Source organism: Canis lupus, chromosome 6 (assembly GCF_048164855.1).
Source record: "Canis lupus baileyi chromosome 6, mCanLup2.hap1, whole genome shotgun sequence".
Taxonomy (NCBI): domain Eukaryota; kingdom Metazoa; phylum Chordata; class Mammalia; order Carnivora; family Canidae; genus Canis; species Canis lupus.
Window position 1 is genome coordinate 76,201,556 of NC_132843.1, and position 18,476 is coordinate 76,220,031.

At 36.3% G+C, this 18,476-nt stretch overlaps 1 protein-coding gene across 12 annotated transcripts in view; it reads right to left on the reverse strand.

Moving 5' to 3' along the window:
- Window positions 1-1,629: 1,629 nt before the first annotated feature.
- DENND1B (DENN domain containing 1B) overlaps window positions 1,630-18,476 on the reverse strand; it is a 261,096-nt gene continuing 244,249 nt past the window's right edge. For all 12 annotated transcript variants that reach the window (XM_072831286.1, XM_072831295.1, XM_072831293.1 and 9 more), the window contains 3 exons: window positions 9,969-10,042; window positions 8,778-8,994; window positions 1,630-7,924 (listed from right to left, as the gene is read on the reverse strand). In XM_072831286.1, coding sequence (XP_072687387.1) covers window positions 7,388-7,924; window positions 8,778-8,994; window positions 9,969-10,042 — 828 coding nt within the window. In that variant the 3' untranslated portion in view covers window positions 1,630-7,387. The remainder of the gene's footprint in view (window positions 7,925-8,777; window positions 8,995-9,968; window positions 10,043-18,476) is intronic.

Consider the following 18,476-nt stretch of genomic DNA (forward strand, 5'->3'; position numbering starts at 1 on the left):
GCTAGCCTGTCAGGCTCACATCCCAGCTTGGTCATTTGTTGGTAAGGGACTTTAAGGATATTACCTATTTTGTTCCTCAGTTTCTTCATGTCTACAAAGAACTAATTACAGTACCTACTCCAGAAACTTATTTAAGATTTATTTACTTTAGAGAGAGAGAGAACAGGTGCACATCGGGGAGGGGCAAGGAGAGAGGGAGAGAGAATTTCAAGCAGACACCACGCTGAGCACAGAGCCCAAGGTGGGGCCTGATCCCACAACCCTGAGATTGGGATCAGAGAGCACGACCTGAGCCGATTTGGTTGCCCAACCGACTGTGCCACCCAGGTGCCCCTACTCAGAAACTTTTAGGAACATGATCCACATGATCCAGGCATTTCCCCCCTCTTTTCAAAGCCATACAGCCAGTTCTAATAAAAAGCTAGGTTTGAAAGTCACTGGATTAGATTAATATAAGATTTGTATAGTTTTATGTTACGGTTGTATACTCCAAAATGCCATGAACTCAACCATATACACAAAGGTTCTCAGTAACAATTCATTCTAGGAACATACACTTCTATTTTAAATAAAAGGATTTAAAGCTTCAGGGAAATTAAGTAACAGACTCAAACCAATGGGAGGACTTGGGGGAAGGTTTTAATTCACCTGGAAACATCCACAGTGCACTATTTTCATGCTATTCATACTGTATTTTTCACATATGTACAAATTTTTTATGTATCCTGTAACTCATTCTGTTCCTTCTAAGCAAGAAAATTCTCAGACTCACTACATAAGAATACTCCAAAGAGGATATTTTCTTTCACTTATACATAAGGAAAATATAATTACGTTTTTTTTTGTTTCTGCGTCTATAAATTAAGATATGACCATCTCTCATCCACAGACACTTAGAGGTATTGAGGTTACTTCCTGTGAAGGTGGTAGGCAAAATGTTGAAAATAAAAATCAACATACACTTGAAACTAACGTTTCATTGTATTCAACTGTATGTTGATTTTTTTCCCTGTTGATTTAAACAAAGAAAGTCCATTTTTTTAAATCAATAAAAGCTAGCTAAACCTGAGGCTTATAAGGATAGTACTCTCTTTTCTTGTTGTCAGACCTTTGCTTCTACGGAAACAAGACAGCTTCATCATACGACTCCCCAAAATTCTGTACCCAAAGGGAAACTTTGTGCTCGCTGCAGTAGGAATTTGACTTTTGCCTTAGGTGGGACTATTATAGTTCTTGGGTGCTCACCCTTCTAGTCTCTGGAGCACTGTTCACACACATTTACTGCATTTGATTTCTGTCCTCAACTTTTAAATCAAAGTCAATAAATATTGCATGCATATTGCATCCAGAGCTACAGTTGTTTGACTTGGACAGTCCTGCTCTGGTCTATCTAGGGACATTCCACTTACCTATTCTATGAGGTTAGAGCCTCATGAAATTAGGTGACCACACATGAAAGAATGGATGCCTCTCAAACAGACCTGTCAGGAAGATCCAGGCTGGAGTTTACACTGTAGCAGTTACGAAGCTCAGAGAGGAGGATGGCCGGGTCCTACAAGCACATCCACCTAGAACACCGAGGAGAGCAACTGGCTAATTAGAAAAGAAGAGTCACCACCATGCAAAATGTTAATTATGACCAATTTTATTTCATCACTGCATTGTTGGGCACTTTATGGTAGTATGTAATTCATCCAATATTTGTGTTTGCATATTTTTAAACAATTCCCCAAACAATACTTTTATGCACAATGTCCTCCCAATAGTAGTCAACTTTTTTCAGAGATGATTTATACTGTAGCCTCAAGGATGCAAGAACAGTGAACAAATCTCAATGCTGGGTAGGTTTTGACAGATCTTTGTCACCGTGTCTAGCAAAGAGCTCAAGATTTTCAGTCCTTTTAAACAGTTATTCATTTAAAGCAAAAAGAAATAAGCTTTGGGAAAGTCCCGTTTTAACCTCTCAAGTACCTTTTATATAAGAAAGGACTTTATGCATACTAAAGTTGTAGACTTTATGGAGTTCATACTTGTTTGCATTGCCATAAGTACTAAATAAACTGTGACAGATTCAGGAGATCTTGCTTTTGGTATACGATCACTAAATGGTTCTCAAAATAACCACCTGGAAGTGACACCACCTGAAGGATGGTGATAGGATACTTGCGGTCATTTAGCATGCACGGAGTTCTAATTCTAGCCTGTCCTAAACATCACAGAACCAACCAGAGGGTGGATTTGTTAAGGTACCCCATTAAGGCTCTCATCTGGGAAGCGAAATAACACGGAGACACAAGAGACCCAAAGGTTTCTCACATCAAAGAGGTAATCATTTGCGACTTTGCAGCCTTTTAACAGTAAAAGATTGTGTATTTTAAATTACTTGACTAAAGTATGGTTTGAGAAAAACCCCACAGCTTTCTGGATATAAGGCATCCAGTTAACATTGCTGCTCAGTACCTTAATTTTTTGGTATGTTTGCATATTGCATCCAGAGCTACAGATTTTCCACAGTGCTTTTCTGCCTCATTCAAGTATAATAAAAGTAGAAATCTATAGAAGCTCTAAGGTTAAACAAACTGTACATTATACAAAAAATTAACTTAATTTACAGACAGTCAAGAAGTATTGGCAATGCCCTTTATAAATCTTACCAAAGATTCATCACAAAGGATATTACAATCTACACATGTGGTCATCACCATACAAATGCCGTTTAGATTTATGTGGTACAGAACTGAATATTTGTTAAATGTACATGTGTAGAATCAGCATTTTGCATTATATACACTTTTTTTTAAAGTAATAGTATTGTCAATACTAACCTAAGGTTCAGGATTTTCTTATTGCATATTTATTGTCGCTGAGGCAGTTAGTTATGATACAATAATGCAATATCCATAATTATCTTAAATAAACAAAAACATTTCTCCTGCCAACAATATAAAGATTTTTTTCTAAAATCACATAGAACATTGCTACATACAGTTTTACACAAATACTGAGAAACATGACCTTAAGGCATCTGCTACCAAAGCAGATGTGCATATTTATATGAACTAAATTATGCAGGAAAAATATTGCACAGAATCCTATTATTTTCAAAATAAAATATGCTTCTTTCTAAATACACATAATTCCTTATAACTTGACCAAATGAAAATGCTAACCTGTTTGCTCAAAACAATTCTGCCTCTTACATAAGCTTTAAAAAACAGACACTAACAAAGTACTGGACTCAACACAGGAAAGATGTGAGTACTGACACAGAATCTGTAAAAGCTGTTTCCTTATATTAAGAAGTGCTTTGGGGAATTAGACTTGGGTATTCATTTTACTTTCTGAAATTTGTGTTCTGACTTACAAATATCTACGCAGAATCAGGGTCTTTTATGCTAAACAAAATGGAATTTGCATTAGAAAATGTATTCATGAAAATAATCTTTTCCTGAAAATCCAGATTTTCTAGATGAGAAGGAAGAGCTACTGCTGATTATGAGAATATTCACAGTTTTCTCCCCTTGATCAGGATCTACTTTAAGAAACAACTAATTCATGAACACTCCTGGATCCTATTAATAGGATATTAGCACAGAGTCCGTATGACAGCACTGTTACATATGGTTTTAAGAGGCGGGGACAGGGGAGGCTATTTTTCGGGAACGCTATTATCAAGATAAAGACAGTAAAAACTAGTTTCAACATGCACCTACACCCTCAGTTAATCCTAAAGTAAGATAAAGTGGCCTAAGTATTGCAAAGGAGCATCATTCCATTATAGAGCTCTATGCTGCCTGGCCCAAAGATGGAGTATTGTGGTGACAGAGAATCAGAGAAACAAGGACACTTAGTTTCTAAGAGCCTCTAAGTCTGTCCTTTAAAAGTAGGTATCTTAAAATAGCAGCATTGTTATACTTTGTTAAAATAATACAGTTAATGAAATTAGAAATGATACTGTGGTTCTATCTAGAGCATGTTTTAGATTAAGCAGCTTTAAAAGGACTTTTTTTTTTTGGTGTTAGAATCTTGGGTTAATAACTTCTAAGTAATCATTTATTAACAGAGATTTGTCATTTCTTTTCCTCTTAATTGGTTCCTTCATAGCAGGGACTATATTAATTATTTTATTTCCTTATATCCCCAGTTACTGTACCTTGCATGCAATGGTACAAAGAGTCAAAAATATTTCCTAAATGGACAAGTTATTAATTTTTATAGAGAGAAATCATTCTGCTATATTTTGGTGCCTTCCTAAAATATGCCAAACTAGGTAACCATCAAAATCTACCACTTAACATCACGTTGACTTAACAAAACAATAGCTCCTAAATTCACAACTCTTCTATCCACCCCCTGACATATCATGGATGCAATACTTAAGGACAAAAAGGATAAAAGCTAGAGTGGGATTCAGGGAGAATCATGACGGTTTGGAGGCCACATAAAAGACCATGCACGAAAGCTAACATCTTATTCATTTATATAACTGTTGTAGAACAGGTATAGCTTCTTTGAAAAACAAATCCGAATGGCAGAGGAGTCTACAAATACTTCATTCAGTTATAATAGAAAATATGAACAAAGGAGAAAATAAGACAATACTTTTGTTTCAGAATTCACTTTAACTTCATTTTATTCTCCCTATAACCACCATAATACTAGGAAGTCTAGTTTAAGAGCAAGCTTTGAATACGTAAAATATTAATGATTTGAAAAATTAATACTCTTGGAAAAGCAGTCTCTTGGATACTAGTCCTTTGGATGTTTTCCAAGAATAACATGTAGAGCTTTTGTTTTTGCTTTTTTTAAATATTGAATATAAAAGCTTCGCATGTTAAAATAAGGCACAAATCCAGTTCAAAATACCTTGACGCAAGTGTACTTGTGAGTGGCTAAATATCCTCGCAGCAACACGTCTTGTAGTCAAACATCTCATGAGGTGACCAGATGATAGAAGAACCTGCATTTCTGAGGTCATGATGTTTATTAAGCAAATGGACAAAAACTCTAATTTTACCTAAGCTACACTAATAATTATCTCATTCTTCAGACTATGAATTCTGAAGGAAAACATGCCTCATTCCAATAGTCATATTGAAAGATCTTTTTTCAAAAATTATGAAGAAATATTTGCCAAGCATATTAACAACCCGAGTGACCTTTTTTCCTTTTCATTTAATAAAACAGCTCTTCTGATAAATCGACTTATTACATGCTTTGACAAAGTGAAATGTAATTTTGTAATGGGTATATAGACAAGATTTGACAAGAACTGCGAGTCTTACTTTTATATTAATAAAATAAAGATTAAACACTTTTTTTTTCCTTAGAAGGAAGGAAAACAAGATTTGTCTTTACTAACATGACTGAATAATTGTCCCCCATAAAACATATCTGTTTAGGTTTTGGAATGTGGTTTAAAGAAGAAAAAAACTTGGTCATTTTCTTTAAATTACTTAAAGATTGACCTGGACAAATATTTTTAAGCAATGTTTTTAACAAATTCATTTCTAGGACTTTTTAACTAAAAACTAAATTCTTTCAGTAAATATTTTAGGGGGGTACAGTCCTGATAGGGTTCTTGGATAGTTTCTCAAATATTTTTTCTAAAATGACAATTTTTAAAAAATAATCATGATTGGGGATGTACAGAGTATATATTGAATACACAAATATCCAATTAATCATAACAGCACTGGGGTTTTTTTCCTGTCAGTCTAGCCTATCATGAAAGAGTCAATGCATGCATGATTCCTTTGGAGATGAATTTCGGTGTTTCACAGTGAATTTCAGGGAGAGGAGACAAATCTCCTATGCAAAAAGAATCCCAAATAATTTATGTAGATTCTCCCCAAGGGAGACGAAGCATAAAGCCCTACTCCTTAAGTTTGGGCTATACACAGTGACTTCCTTCCAAAGACTACAACATAGAAAGAGAGGGAAAAGGGTATAGTGGAAAAACCTAACACCACCTCCTAGGTTATCAAAGTCAACATTAACATTCACAAATCATGCTGACATTATGTACCTTGGATATGATGCAATGAAAACGACACTTTACTTCTGTAATCTTCCTATCCCAAGCCCACAATCACAGTGTAATTATTAGAAAAATAGCAGACAAATTCTAATAGAGGGATATTCTATAACATAATTGACCAGCAGATCGTTACTCTTCAAACCTATCAAGGTCATCAGAAACAAGTTAAATCTGAGAAAATGTCACAGCCAAGAGGACTCTAAAGACACATGACAACCAAATGTAATGTGGTATCTTTGAATGGGATTCTGGAACAGAAAAAAAGACATTAGGGAAAAAACGAAGGAAATCTGAATAAAGCATGGACTATCAATATTGGTTCACTAATTGCAGCAAATGTACCATACTGATGTAGGATATTAATCATAGAGGAAACTATACACAGGGACAAAATGGGAACTCTCTGTACTTTCTTCATAATATTTCTATAGATCTAAAACTTCTAAAGTATAAAGTCAATTATGATGAGAAACATTTTGATAGAGAGTTATTATGTTAGGTAAAAAAAAAAAAAAGACAGGAACATTTCTTTCTCAGGACAGTTTGTGTTACATTTGGCTCTCTGAGGCTGGACTCCTAGATAGCAAAGGCATACAGAGAGACTGAAAAAAATTTTAAAGTGTCTCATTTGTAAACAGAAGTCATCAATATCACATTGTAATTTAGCACTTCATATATTCCACTGAGTGGAAGGTAAATGTGTACCGTTATACATTTTGGAAAAACATGGCTGCAGTGTCCACAAGAGAGCTTTTTAACTTTGAAAAATGAATTTTGTCCTTGATTCAATGAATAGAAAAAGGCATTATTGCTCTGCAGAACACTTATAACTTATCCTTCAAAATTTACAGTTAATTCCATAAATTACTAAAGTATGCTAAATATAGGCTTAGGATTAAGGCAGTTAGTGGGTCAACTGTTTCAGCAGTTTCAGGCAAGTTTTGATAAGTTTTGATATCCTGATCAGTTCATGCTCAACCAGATTAGTATAGTAGCTACTGGTTATGTGCAAGGGTTATAGATGCATACTTAGTTTAAATAAAATGAATGGCATTAAGCACCAAATACTGGGAAATCATATGTTTCACATATACTTTCAACATACATACAAACTAGTACCTGATTTAAGAGCACAGTAGAAGAATTAGCATTACATTTAAAAATCAATCGATAATATATACTCACAAGATGAATGGGGAAAATGTATGTTCCAAATGAAAAATAATTTTTTAGACAGTACTAAGAATTGTCATTCCTACAAATAGTTGTTTACTATAGAGATTACATGGAATCCTAAAGTGCCTCCATAGAAGCCTGGATACAAGAGAGTGACTACTAATTGTTGATTTAAGCTTGGTTTCCACTTGTGTTTTCTTCTGAAATGGTTAAGTCTTGCTGGAAGGCAGACGTTATGTGACATAATGACACTACTTCATGAAGCAGTCCAGTATCTTCTGAAGTCTCTTTGGCTTCTTTCCCTTCTTTCTCCCAAGGAACAAAAGTAGATGAATGTCGCCCAAGGCTGGGTGTGAGCAGATCATCTGAAACCTGGCTTAGTGTTTCCTTCTTTTCTGTTTTACCTTTTTCATTTTCGGAAACTTCAGGAGGAGCTAGCTGGAAATCCAATCCTGAAGTAGAAGCTGGCTTTTCCGTGACTGCAGGCCCCCTCACATTGTCAACACTGAGGTATTTTTCATTGTTTTCCTCTTTCAGGATAAACAAAGAATCTGTCAAACCGCTGGAGGAAACCCGCTTCCGGGGAGAGGGAGGAAGGTGTTTGCCATGGAGGGCACTGTCATCTTGTCCAAGATGCCACTCTGTTTGATCACCAGAACCACTGCAAAGTAGCGCCAGATTATTCTCACTGGGTGCATTGGATTTATTCTGAAAGAATAAACAAGTTCAGGAAAATTTTAAGGAGATTATAATGTTACATTAGCATTTTTTTTCCATTTTGAAATAAAATATTAGTATCTTTCAAGGCTGGGAGCTTGGAAGTTCCCCCCAGAGGAAAGCCAGTGCTGACTCTTAATTCTGAACACCTGCAAATGGCTCCATTAACAAGAAAATATATAAACATACACAATTTTTATTTGTTAATTATACTTCAATAAAGTTGAAAAAGTCAATGAAAAGACTTGCCAACCTCCCGCAAAATCCCCAAACAGACCAAATACATTATATAATCAGTGTTAAGTTCTGGAATAACTTAAAATCATGACAGGGTGGCCATTACTCATACTTTCATCTCTTGTGTTTTTAAAACATTAATTTCATTTTGTTTAAAACACAATATGTAAAAAAAATTAAAAAAATAAAAAATAAAACACAATATATTTTTGAAGCAACATAATGAAAAAAATTACTTGATACATTTCTTAAACTTTTTTAAGATCCAGGAAATATAGAACAAAAGTGGGAACATTTCATGTTTAAAAAATTCTTCAGAAAAGACAACCATAAATAAATTAGACTGTAAGAGAGTATTACGGCTTGGTAAAAAAATAAGTTTTTTCAATGAATGACAATAACAACCAGAATTGGATACATAAATGGGAAATACTGGAATTCTGAAACTAGAAATAATTCTTCATGATTAAATTGTATCATATTCTTGAAGATCCGACTATTTATCTGATAGAGGTTAAATGTTGTGACCAACTAAGTTTACGACATGAGGCAGTTCACAGCAAAGGGTAAGAATGTTTTAAGTTCATAGGTGGAAAAATCAACTAACCGTAGGTTTGTAATCAATATCGTCCATTGATCTGAAGAAATCCAAGCTCTTAGCTGCTGCTAGCTTTCCTTGATCTGAGCTGTGTGTGCTCAATGTATCTAAGATTTCTCCTAGTAGGTCCATTTCACCTGAGTAAGGAGTCTTTACTCTTGCTTCAACAGAGTCATCACTTTCATAAAAATAAGCAGAAGCTTCTTCTCCATCTTCAGAGGATAACCTGGAGGAAAATGAAGCATGTGCTAGTAGTCACCCAGTCACATACACTGCATGTGAGCAACTTCTCCCTAGTTAACGTTCAATTATTGCGAGAGTCTTAAAACTAAAGTGCTTTGCAGTGGAGCAACAACAAAACGGCAAATTGGTTCATGGCCAAATTCTTCAGTGATGTGTGTATACTGATTCAAATATGGGAAAGGTTGAGTACGTGCACTCAGAAAATTCAAACAAATAGCTATGGGACCTTAATCAATCTGGAAGCACAAGGAGGGCTTTTCACACGGTCTAATTCTGTGGGATTTGCAACATTAGTAGATGAATACCTGGAATGTTTGCTATAGCCCAGGTTCACTTTCAATACTTGTATGTGGTTTTTCCTTTATTTATTTATTCATTTATTTTAGAGAAGAATGCATATTCCTTTACGTAGACAAAAACATACTTAATGGAGAAAAGAGAATGTCCATTTTGTCATTCCCATAGAAGTTTAAATTGTTCAAAACAACTAAACATCTACCATTATTTCCCTTACTTAGTAAAATTAATTTTTAATATTTTGTATTAAAATTTCCTCTTCTGATATCACCACAGATTTAAACTCCTTCCCTTCCCCCGATTCCACTTGTTTTAATTGACTATTATCACTACTTCTGCCATTTAACCTGTCCTTCTTCACTAGGAGGGTAGGAGCCTACTTTAGGTGGGCTTCTATTTCCTCTTTAGCACTATCCCAGGTATTTCTGTAGGTCTTACTGCTTTCCAAGAACAAGGTATTTCAGGTCTATCTTGCTTTCTCATCTCAAGATTCATACCCCATGAGACTCCAATGAGCACTGGTTCCTTTTGCTGAAGAGCATTGCAAAGGAGCAAAATCTGATCTCTAGGAGTGTATGTCCTTTGAATTGCCTTTTAAAATCCCAAAACTTTTGCCTTTCAGCCACAACACTTAGTAGGACACTAAAATCCAAGACTTACTTGCTCGCTCTTTCATCATAGTCATCATCATACAGAGCACCATCAAGGCTCTTAAGAGGTCTTTTTAAGCGTGCCTAGAGAGAGAGGTTGACAATAAGTTGGCATTAGTAGTGAAAATAAGTCTTTCTCATAAGTTTTAAAGGAACAATTTAATTTGACAAGGAATATTTTTAAAATAAATATAGATTAAGGATTTTTTAATATTACCTGATAATTTCACAAGCTGTGTAGTAAGAAGGGGAGGGAATCGGGTCATACTTATGTCAACACTTACAGCTCAAACTGATAGACAAAAAACAAATCACTGGATTGAATACACACACACACACACACACACACACACACACATACACCCACTGATCTAGTCTGTGAGTCCCTGGCTTAACAATACTTATAATCAATCATGTCCCCATGCACTTGTCTCCTAGTTTCAATAATCACCAGTATTTGCCAATCTTGTTTCTTTTATCTGTCTCCCCAATTATCTTAAAGTAGCACTTCTCAATACTTAATGTGTATATAAATCTCTTGGAGGTCATGGTGAAAATGTAGATTCTGACTCTACTAGGTTCTAAGGATGAGGTCCAAGTTTCCTTTTTCTTTTTTAAGATTTTATTTATTTATTCATGAGAGACACAGGGAGAGAGGCAGAGACACAGGCAGAGGGAGAAGCAGGCTCCATGTGGGGAGCCGGATGTGGGACTCGATCCCAGGTCTCCAGGATCACACCCTGGGCCCAAGGTGGCGCTAAACCGTTGAGCCACCCGGGGGTCCTGAGGTCCAAGTTTCTGCATTTCTAACAGGCAGGTGAAGGTGCCATTGGCTCTGAAGGTTTTGAATAGAAAGGTTTTGAATTCAGTGCTTGACAACCTATCATTTCACCTGTAAACACTACAATATGTATCTTTAACAGACATCATCATAATACATACAAATTAACAATTATTCTTTAACACCATCTATTCTCAGATCATTCGCATATGCTCTTATTATCTCCAAAATATTTTAGTTTGTCTATCTGCACCAGATTCTCAATAGGGTTGACACTGTATTTGGTTGACATGTCTGTCAAGTCTCCTCCAGAGACTATCAGTTCCATCTTCCCCATACTTTATGCCACTTGTGTCCTTGAACATGTGATTTTATCCTCTTCCTATGAACTGGCAGTCACATTTGGAAGCTTGGTTAGACTGTTTCTGGTTTTTTGTTTTCCTCTGTTTTGGGCAAGAATATTCTACATGTGTTGAGATGTGGTTTTTCTACTGCATCACACCAGGAGACTCATAAGAAGTCTCAACTTTTGGTAGTACTAAGATTGAATGGCTTCAGGATTCAGGTGGACTGATATCATCCATTATGAATTTTCTTTCACTTGAAAGTTTTCATATCTTAAGGGGCTTCAAAACTATGCTTTTCAAAGGCATTCCTTCTATCTTTACTTGTTGGCATTCTACTGAGAATTTTGTCCTATTAAGTATTTGGCTATTATGAAATACAAAGTGTATAGCAGAGGTAGGATAAATCCTTAATTCTTTCCTTTTGTTTAATAATTTCCAGAGTAATGAACTTATGCCTACCAATCTCTAAAGGTGAGTCGTGAGGGTTCTGAAAAAAGTCATCATCATTTGTATATATCTGATGTGGTTCAGCCTATCACAGTGGTTCTTCTTGATTTTTTTTTAAAGATCTATTTATTTGAAAGAGAGAGAGAACACATGCATGCAAGAGTGTGCATGGTGGGGAGGGGGCAGAAGCAGAAGGGTAGGGAAAGAATCTCCAGCCGACTCTGTGCTGAGTGACCCGGTGCCCTCTTCTTGATGTTTGATCTATATCACTTTCTAATTATAACATGATTGTATTTTCAAAATGGTTCTTAACTTTTGAGATATAGCTTGAATATTTGCTACTTAAATGATATATCATGTGCTGTTGGGTGTTTACTTCAAAAAAGCCAAGGATGGGGGCAGGATCACAGGTAGGGCTGGCATTGAAATAAGACTGACCATACATTGATAATTGTTGATACTGTACTTTTGAAAGGTATTCAGGAATTCTTTTTTTTTTAAGATTTATTTATTTATTTGAGAGAGAGAGAGAGAGAGAAAGAGTGAGCATGCATGAGTGGGAAGTGCAGGTGGGGGAGAGAGAGAGAGAATCACAAGCAGACTCCCCATGCTGAGCATGGAGCCCAATGCCGGGCTTGATCTCACCAGCCTGAAATCATGACCTGAGCTGAAACCAAGAGTCAGATGCTCAACTGACTGCTACCCTGGTACTCCATGGTATCCAGGAATTCCTATAAGCTTCTCTTTACTTTTACACGTTTGAATTATGTTAAGTGTTCTATCCACAATAAAATAATTTTTAAAGATTTTATTTGTTTATTCATGAAAGACACACAGAGAGAAAGGCAGAAATGTAGGCAGAAGGAGAAGCAGGCTCCAGGCAGGGAGCCTGATGTGGGACTCAATCTTGAGACTGTGGATCATGCCCTGAGCCAGGGGCAAGTGCTCAACTGCTGAGCCACCCAGGCGTCCCAATAAAATAATTTTTAGGTGCTTTTTTTTTTTTAATTGTCCCATCTTAGGTCAGTGTTAGCCCATTCAAGTCGGTTCTTATGTCCTTTAAACATTATCTCAGCTGAGTGAAGTAAGTCAGTCGGAGAAGGACAAACATTATATGTTCTCATTCATGTGGGGAATATAAATAATAGTGAAAGGGAAAATAAGGGAAGGGAGAAGAAATGTGTGGGAAATATCAGAAAGGGAGACAGAACGTAAAGACTGCTAACTCTGGGAAACGAACTAGGGGTGGTAGAAGGGGAGGAGGGCGGGGGGTGGGAGTGATTGGGTTACGGGCACTGGGGGTTATTCTGTATGTTGGTAAATTGAACACCAATAAAAAAAATTAAAAAATAAAAAAAATAAACATTATCTCAGATAATGTTCTTTAGTAAGCTTATGATAATCCTTAGGTAAATTAATTTTCTGCATCAGACCTGGAATCAGTCACTTCCTGCAGGAGTTTTGGTTCTTTTAAGTAGGAAATGACATTTAAAGGTCACAGTCTGGGTGTTATGAGTGCCCATGGCTGTAAACCATCTTTTTGAATGGCTGGCAGCAAAGCTGAATTTGGAGACTTCACCATTTTATCACCTGGGGACTTTCTGGCTTCCAATTCTGCTCTCCCAATCCAGGTAACTGTTTTCTTCTATTGTAGCCATAAAGGATAAGGAAACCTCTGGAATCTATGGTACTTGATCCCTACTCCCCCACCTCCTCTATGCCAGTGCTGGGAGTGGTAGAAAGGAAAGGAAGAATGAGTAGAGAAATATGTTCTTGTAACACCTGGTGGAATGTGTAGTGAGTTTCTCCATGAGTTTGGTAATTAGCTATGTATTTGGGCCTAGAATTGTAATATCATTTTATAACAAATTTAAGGTATTTGAGTTAAAAAGAAATTTTGGGCTTAGGAACACAACTGCCACTTACAATATTTCTGAAGGAAAAATACCTTTCATCCACCCCCTCTAACACTCACAAAATATAATACAATTCTTTGTTTCTAAAAACAAGTCATTATTACACTGACATCTGTATATCCTTAACATTATGCCAGCTAGGGGTCTTGCATTCAATTTTTGAAAACAAACAAACAAATCAGAACTAAAAGCAAACAAAACTATGAGGAAGCTGAGACTTCATGGTATTTAAAAAATCATTATTGACAAGAATTAATACAAGTTAAGGTATTAAATACATAGCTTAATATTTATGTTTGTAAATACTTTGGAAAGCACTCTCATATACACGCACAGTGGGGCTATGGTCTGGCAACAGAGTTGAGTTAGGCAGAGTCTCTGCCATTAAGTAGCTCAGAGTCTAACGAACCTCATGATAAATCTGGAGCTATACCAAGAGGCTCCATAATTTGCCCAAGGTCATATGCCTTATCAAGAACAGGAACCGCAGCCAATGTCTTTTTCTGCTTGTTGTTAGTCCCTTGTTCATTTTCTTTCACAAGTTACTTTTATATTCTACTTCTGCCTGAATATACTAGAGATTCTCAGTTGTTTTATTTTTTGTTGTTGTTAATTATAACTTTTTTAAAAAGAGCTACTCATATAAGCTTCATAAATATGTTTGAATTTGTTTTTTTACTTCTTAACTAGGTGAGGGTCTTATCAATTTCTAAATAGGGATGTTGTCTAATGGTATATCTTGTAAGGAATTTTCACCATAGAATTAAAATCAGAAATACAACTGATTTGTATAATATTTTCCTTTCTAGGAGTGTTAAGATTTGTACTATCCTCTAAGTACACGTACTTACAAATTGTTTGACTATCTGAAAAGACTTCTCATTAGTAGTTACAGTAGGAACTGCAACCTTTATATATGAAGTGACAATGTACAAAACACAGTGAATGTGTCACTTGCTTGATGACATCAAATTACATAATTTGTTAAGGTCACACAAGAAAAAGGGAGAAAGAAGTTACAATTTGATTAACATTCAAGGTAGAGGAAAATGGCAGCTTATTTAACAAGAGCATTATCAGTTTCTGAGCTTTTATAAACCCAGATTATTACTGTTTCCCGTGGACTGGGACTCAGGCACCACGCTTTCAGGGGAAATAAAGGATTGTTTCTACTATGCTCAGAACACACAACACGGGGCAAAAAGACCTGGTCACAATTTGTAAATAGAAATCTTTTATGGGGAAAAAAAAAAGAAATTTTTTATGGGCTGGTAGCAAGTAAGGTTAGACTCCAGAAAATATACTGTGTATTCTTTAGAGTAGTAATACATAGCCAACAACAGTACATCTTTATCTTGGTTCATAAATCACAGATACGTCGTTACTGAAAATCTACACACTAAACAGAAACTGAAATATACGTGACTAAGAAAGGGAAATGTCATCTCAATACCCAGAATAAAAATAAAATACATACACCTTTTTTTTTTTAAATACAACTGACTTTTGGGGAAAGTATATATCTTCTTTATTTTTTTAACTACAACAGTAAAAACAGATGCAAATGCCACTGGAATGTTTTGTATATTACATGCATCCAGAGAAAAATTTCTGTATCAGATGTGGATAGAAATGCCACAGTAAGAAGTGTACAACAAAAAAGTTTGTAAGGGGCAATAAACACTTTCATCATAAGTGATTATCTCCAACTCCCTGAAATAAGCACCAAGACAGTCATAACATGGCTTGTAGTTAGGAACAGATGCTTTTTTTTTTTAAAGAATGATTATGATGTGATCAAGGGCTAAAGCTAAAAGCAGTCAACATGGTGGAAAAAACTGAAGAAAAGGAAAAAAAATAAGTGGATTTCCAGGGGCAGGGAACCTTAAAAATATTTTTTCAGAGATCTGAATGATGGGACGTGGTGCGTGTCCATGGAAACTCAGGGATGTCAGGCAAGCCAGTCACTGCCTGGGTGTCTGCTGCTTGCCATTATTTAGGTTCTTCTCTTTTCTGCATTTTGAAAGGTGTGTAATTTTCATGACTTTTAAAATATTTATTTATTTATTTGAGAGCGAGAAGGAGAAGAAGGGAGAGAATCTTCAAGGAGACTGCCTGCCTGTTGAGTACAGAGCTTGACGCCGGTCTCTGTCCCATGACCCTGAGATCCTGACCTGAGCTGAAATCAAGAGTCTATGCTTAACTGACTGAGCCATCCAGGCACCCCCATTACTTTCTATAAAAAGGGTGAAGAGACTTCTTCTTTTCTGGTCAGAATACCAATAATAGTCTGGTTTTTAAAATTTATTGCCACAAGGGACAGAACTGTAATGTTGTTTTGTATTGCCTCCAATCTCTAGGACATGTTAATGGACTGGAATGACATTTTCTGGGTGTCCACAAAGTTAGCCATCAGCCTCTTTTAATCATAAAACTCAAGCTTTTCTGGTTCTGATATTTAAAGACATGATTAGTATTGTAGGAAATGAAGGAATTGTAATTAATAAATAAATCAAACAAAAAGAGAACAGTTATGTTGTATACACTTTAGCACTTGGTATCACACTGATTTTCATAATCTCGGGCAAAATCTCTTGGTCTATTATTTAATGGATATTGATACCAGTAATCAAATCTAACTTGGAGATGAAAAACTTCACTTAAGTAACACTTTATTTAGATGAACAATACTCTCATAAAAACGCACACACAGTTTCTGCCAAATGAAATGCAACCATTTCAGCCTTTAAATATCTTACCATATACATGGATTTAAAAAATACAGCTAAAATTAATTAAAAGGGATATCTCTTCATCTTTCAGATCAGCATTATACAATTTTATTTTAAAACCTAAATATACATTTTCCAGAATGTGCCTCAATCTTACTTTTAAAAACCCCCTTGTATCTGGTAATCTTATTCCCTTGATTAATTAGAAGCATTAAATTCCTTCAAAGTAAAAGTCAAACTTCTTGGCATTAAGAAGAGACTCCCATCCAAACGTGGCTATCTTTTTGCTTTTATTTCTTATTCTTCTCCCCAAATCCAGCTGGCCACCACCTACTACATTAGCCCCAGCAAATGACTTGTTAGCTCCCATAGAAAATCCACTGCTACACTGCTGCACACAAGGTACCCTTTGCCAGAATTTACCCTTGCTTTCTTCGTTACTGGAAAAAAACAAATCCTACTTATTCTTCAATATGTGAATCAAATGTAACCTCTGTAAAGCTTTCCCTAAACCTCCTCTTTGTGTGGCCACATATTTGGCAAACATCTGGGCAATGCACGAATCACGTTGTGTTGTGTGTCTGCCTGCACCATCGTATCCTGAACCTTCTATGAGAGGTCCACATCTCATGCTTCTTTGTGACCTTTGTGCTTTTGGTATGCCTTCTTGGAATGGAAAACAGTAGTATGGATATAATAGGTGCCCCATGGGTGTTTGTGAAATAAAGAGATGCCAAAGAAGTCCGAGAAAAAATGAGATGTAGCTGCTTTATTTTCAGGGAGTACAGAGTAGAAGCTTTTAGTCTGTTTTCAATAAATATTTGTTAAAGGAAACAAACAAAAAGGATAAATAACTTTCTTCATTTTTCTCTTCATTTATCAGGTCTTGCAAGTCCAAGCCCTGCCCATTTACCCACTTCATTCACTTTGTTCTAACCCACAAGGCATTGTCATGGCCTTCTTTCAATTCCTTATATTTGCCCTGACTTGTTCCATCACAGGATCTTTGCACATGTTGATTCCTCTCCATGAAAGCTCCACTCTCACATTTATTCTCTGTTCCTATCCCCACTATGTCTGTACACATTTATTATCATTTGAAAATCTAAGCCTCTATTATCCTGCTTTGTAGAATGCTATAGCCTCTAAACTGCTGACAGATCTTTTAAAAGGCAAATCTAACAATACTATATTCCTCTTTAAAGAAGTTCAATGGTCCCTCTTACAATTCTGAGGATAAATCTCATACTCTTCACCTTTGCCCAGAGGGATCAGGGTAAGTTAATCTCTCTGAAGGCTCCATGTGCTATACAGATGTATGCTCTCATGCCACTAAGCCCTCCTCCTTGCTTGTATGCTTCCCCGTGTTTTCTGCTTCTGTCCTACACGTGTTGATGTGCCTACCAGAACATCCCTCTCCGTGGTGTTTCTCTTTTTCTAATTATCCCTCATGCTGTGGCTCATGAGTTTCCTTTTCAGGAAATACTTCCTCATTTATCAATTAACATGCCACCTTGTGTGTTCCTAGACTGCGTGTACACACATTTCTCATGGGACCTGTCCTTTCCACTGTGCTGTGGTCATGGTTAAATCCTCTTTCTCCCATTGTACGGTAGATTCTTGATGGTAAGTATCTTGCTAATTTACCACTCATACCCTCACCAAGCACATATTAGTGTCAGAAAAACTGTAAAAGACTTTGAAAGGAACGAAAGATTATGGAGTGTCCTATCAGTGGAATTCTGGGTTGTTGTTTAGAAGCCTTTGTGGAGTTATCTGATTCTCCAGTACTCTTTATCTTTCATTATCTTTATCTACTGTGCCAGGATACAACAGGACACACTGTGCAACCAGGTAGCACTTGGGACAAACTACTATCATGAAGCAAAGGTTGGCTATAGTTATGGGGCCAATGGCAAAAGTGTCTTTCCCAGGAAAACTTGCCTGGTGCCTGCCTGACAGAGTCCAGCTTTACAAGCGCCTTTCCAGGCAAGCCAGGGAACAGCAAATCTGGAGAACTCCAAGAGAAATTCACCCTAATTTATAGATATTTCAGATAGAACTAATGGTGGAAAGATTTCTTGGGCTTAGTTTCCTAGCTTCAAGATAGGAAATAATTGACTTTAATAAGCTCAAACTGAGATTTCTTATGAAAACTTCCAGAAAGGGGCACCTGGTGACTTAACTTAGTTAAGTGTCCAACTCATGATGTTGGCTCAGGTCATGATCTGATGGATCGTGGGATGGACACCTGTGTTGGGCTCCATGCTCAGCAGAAAGTCTGCTTAGGATTCT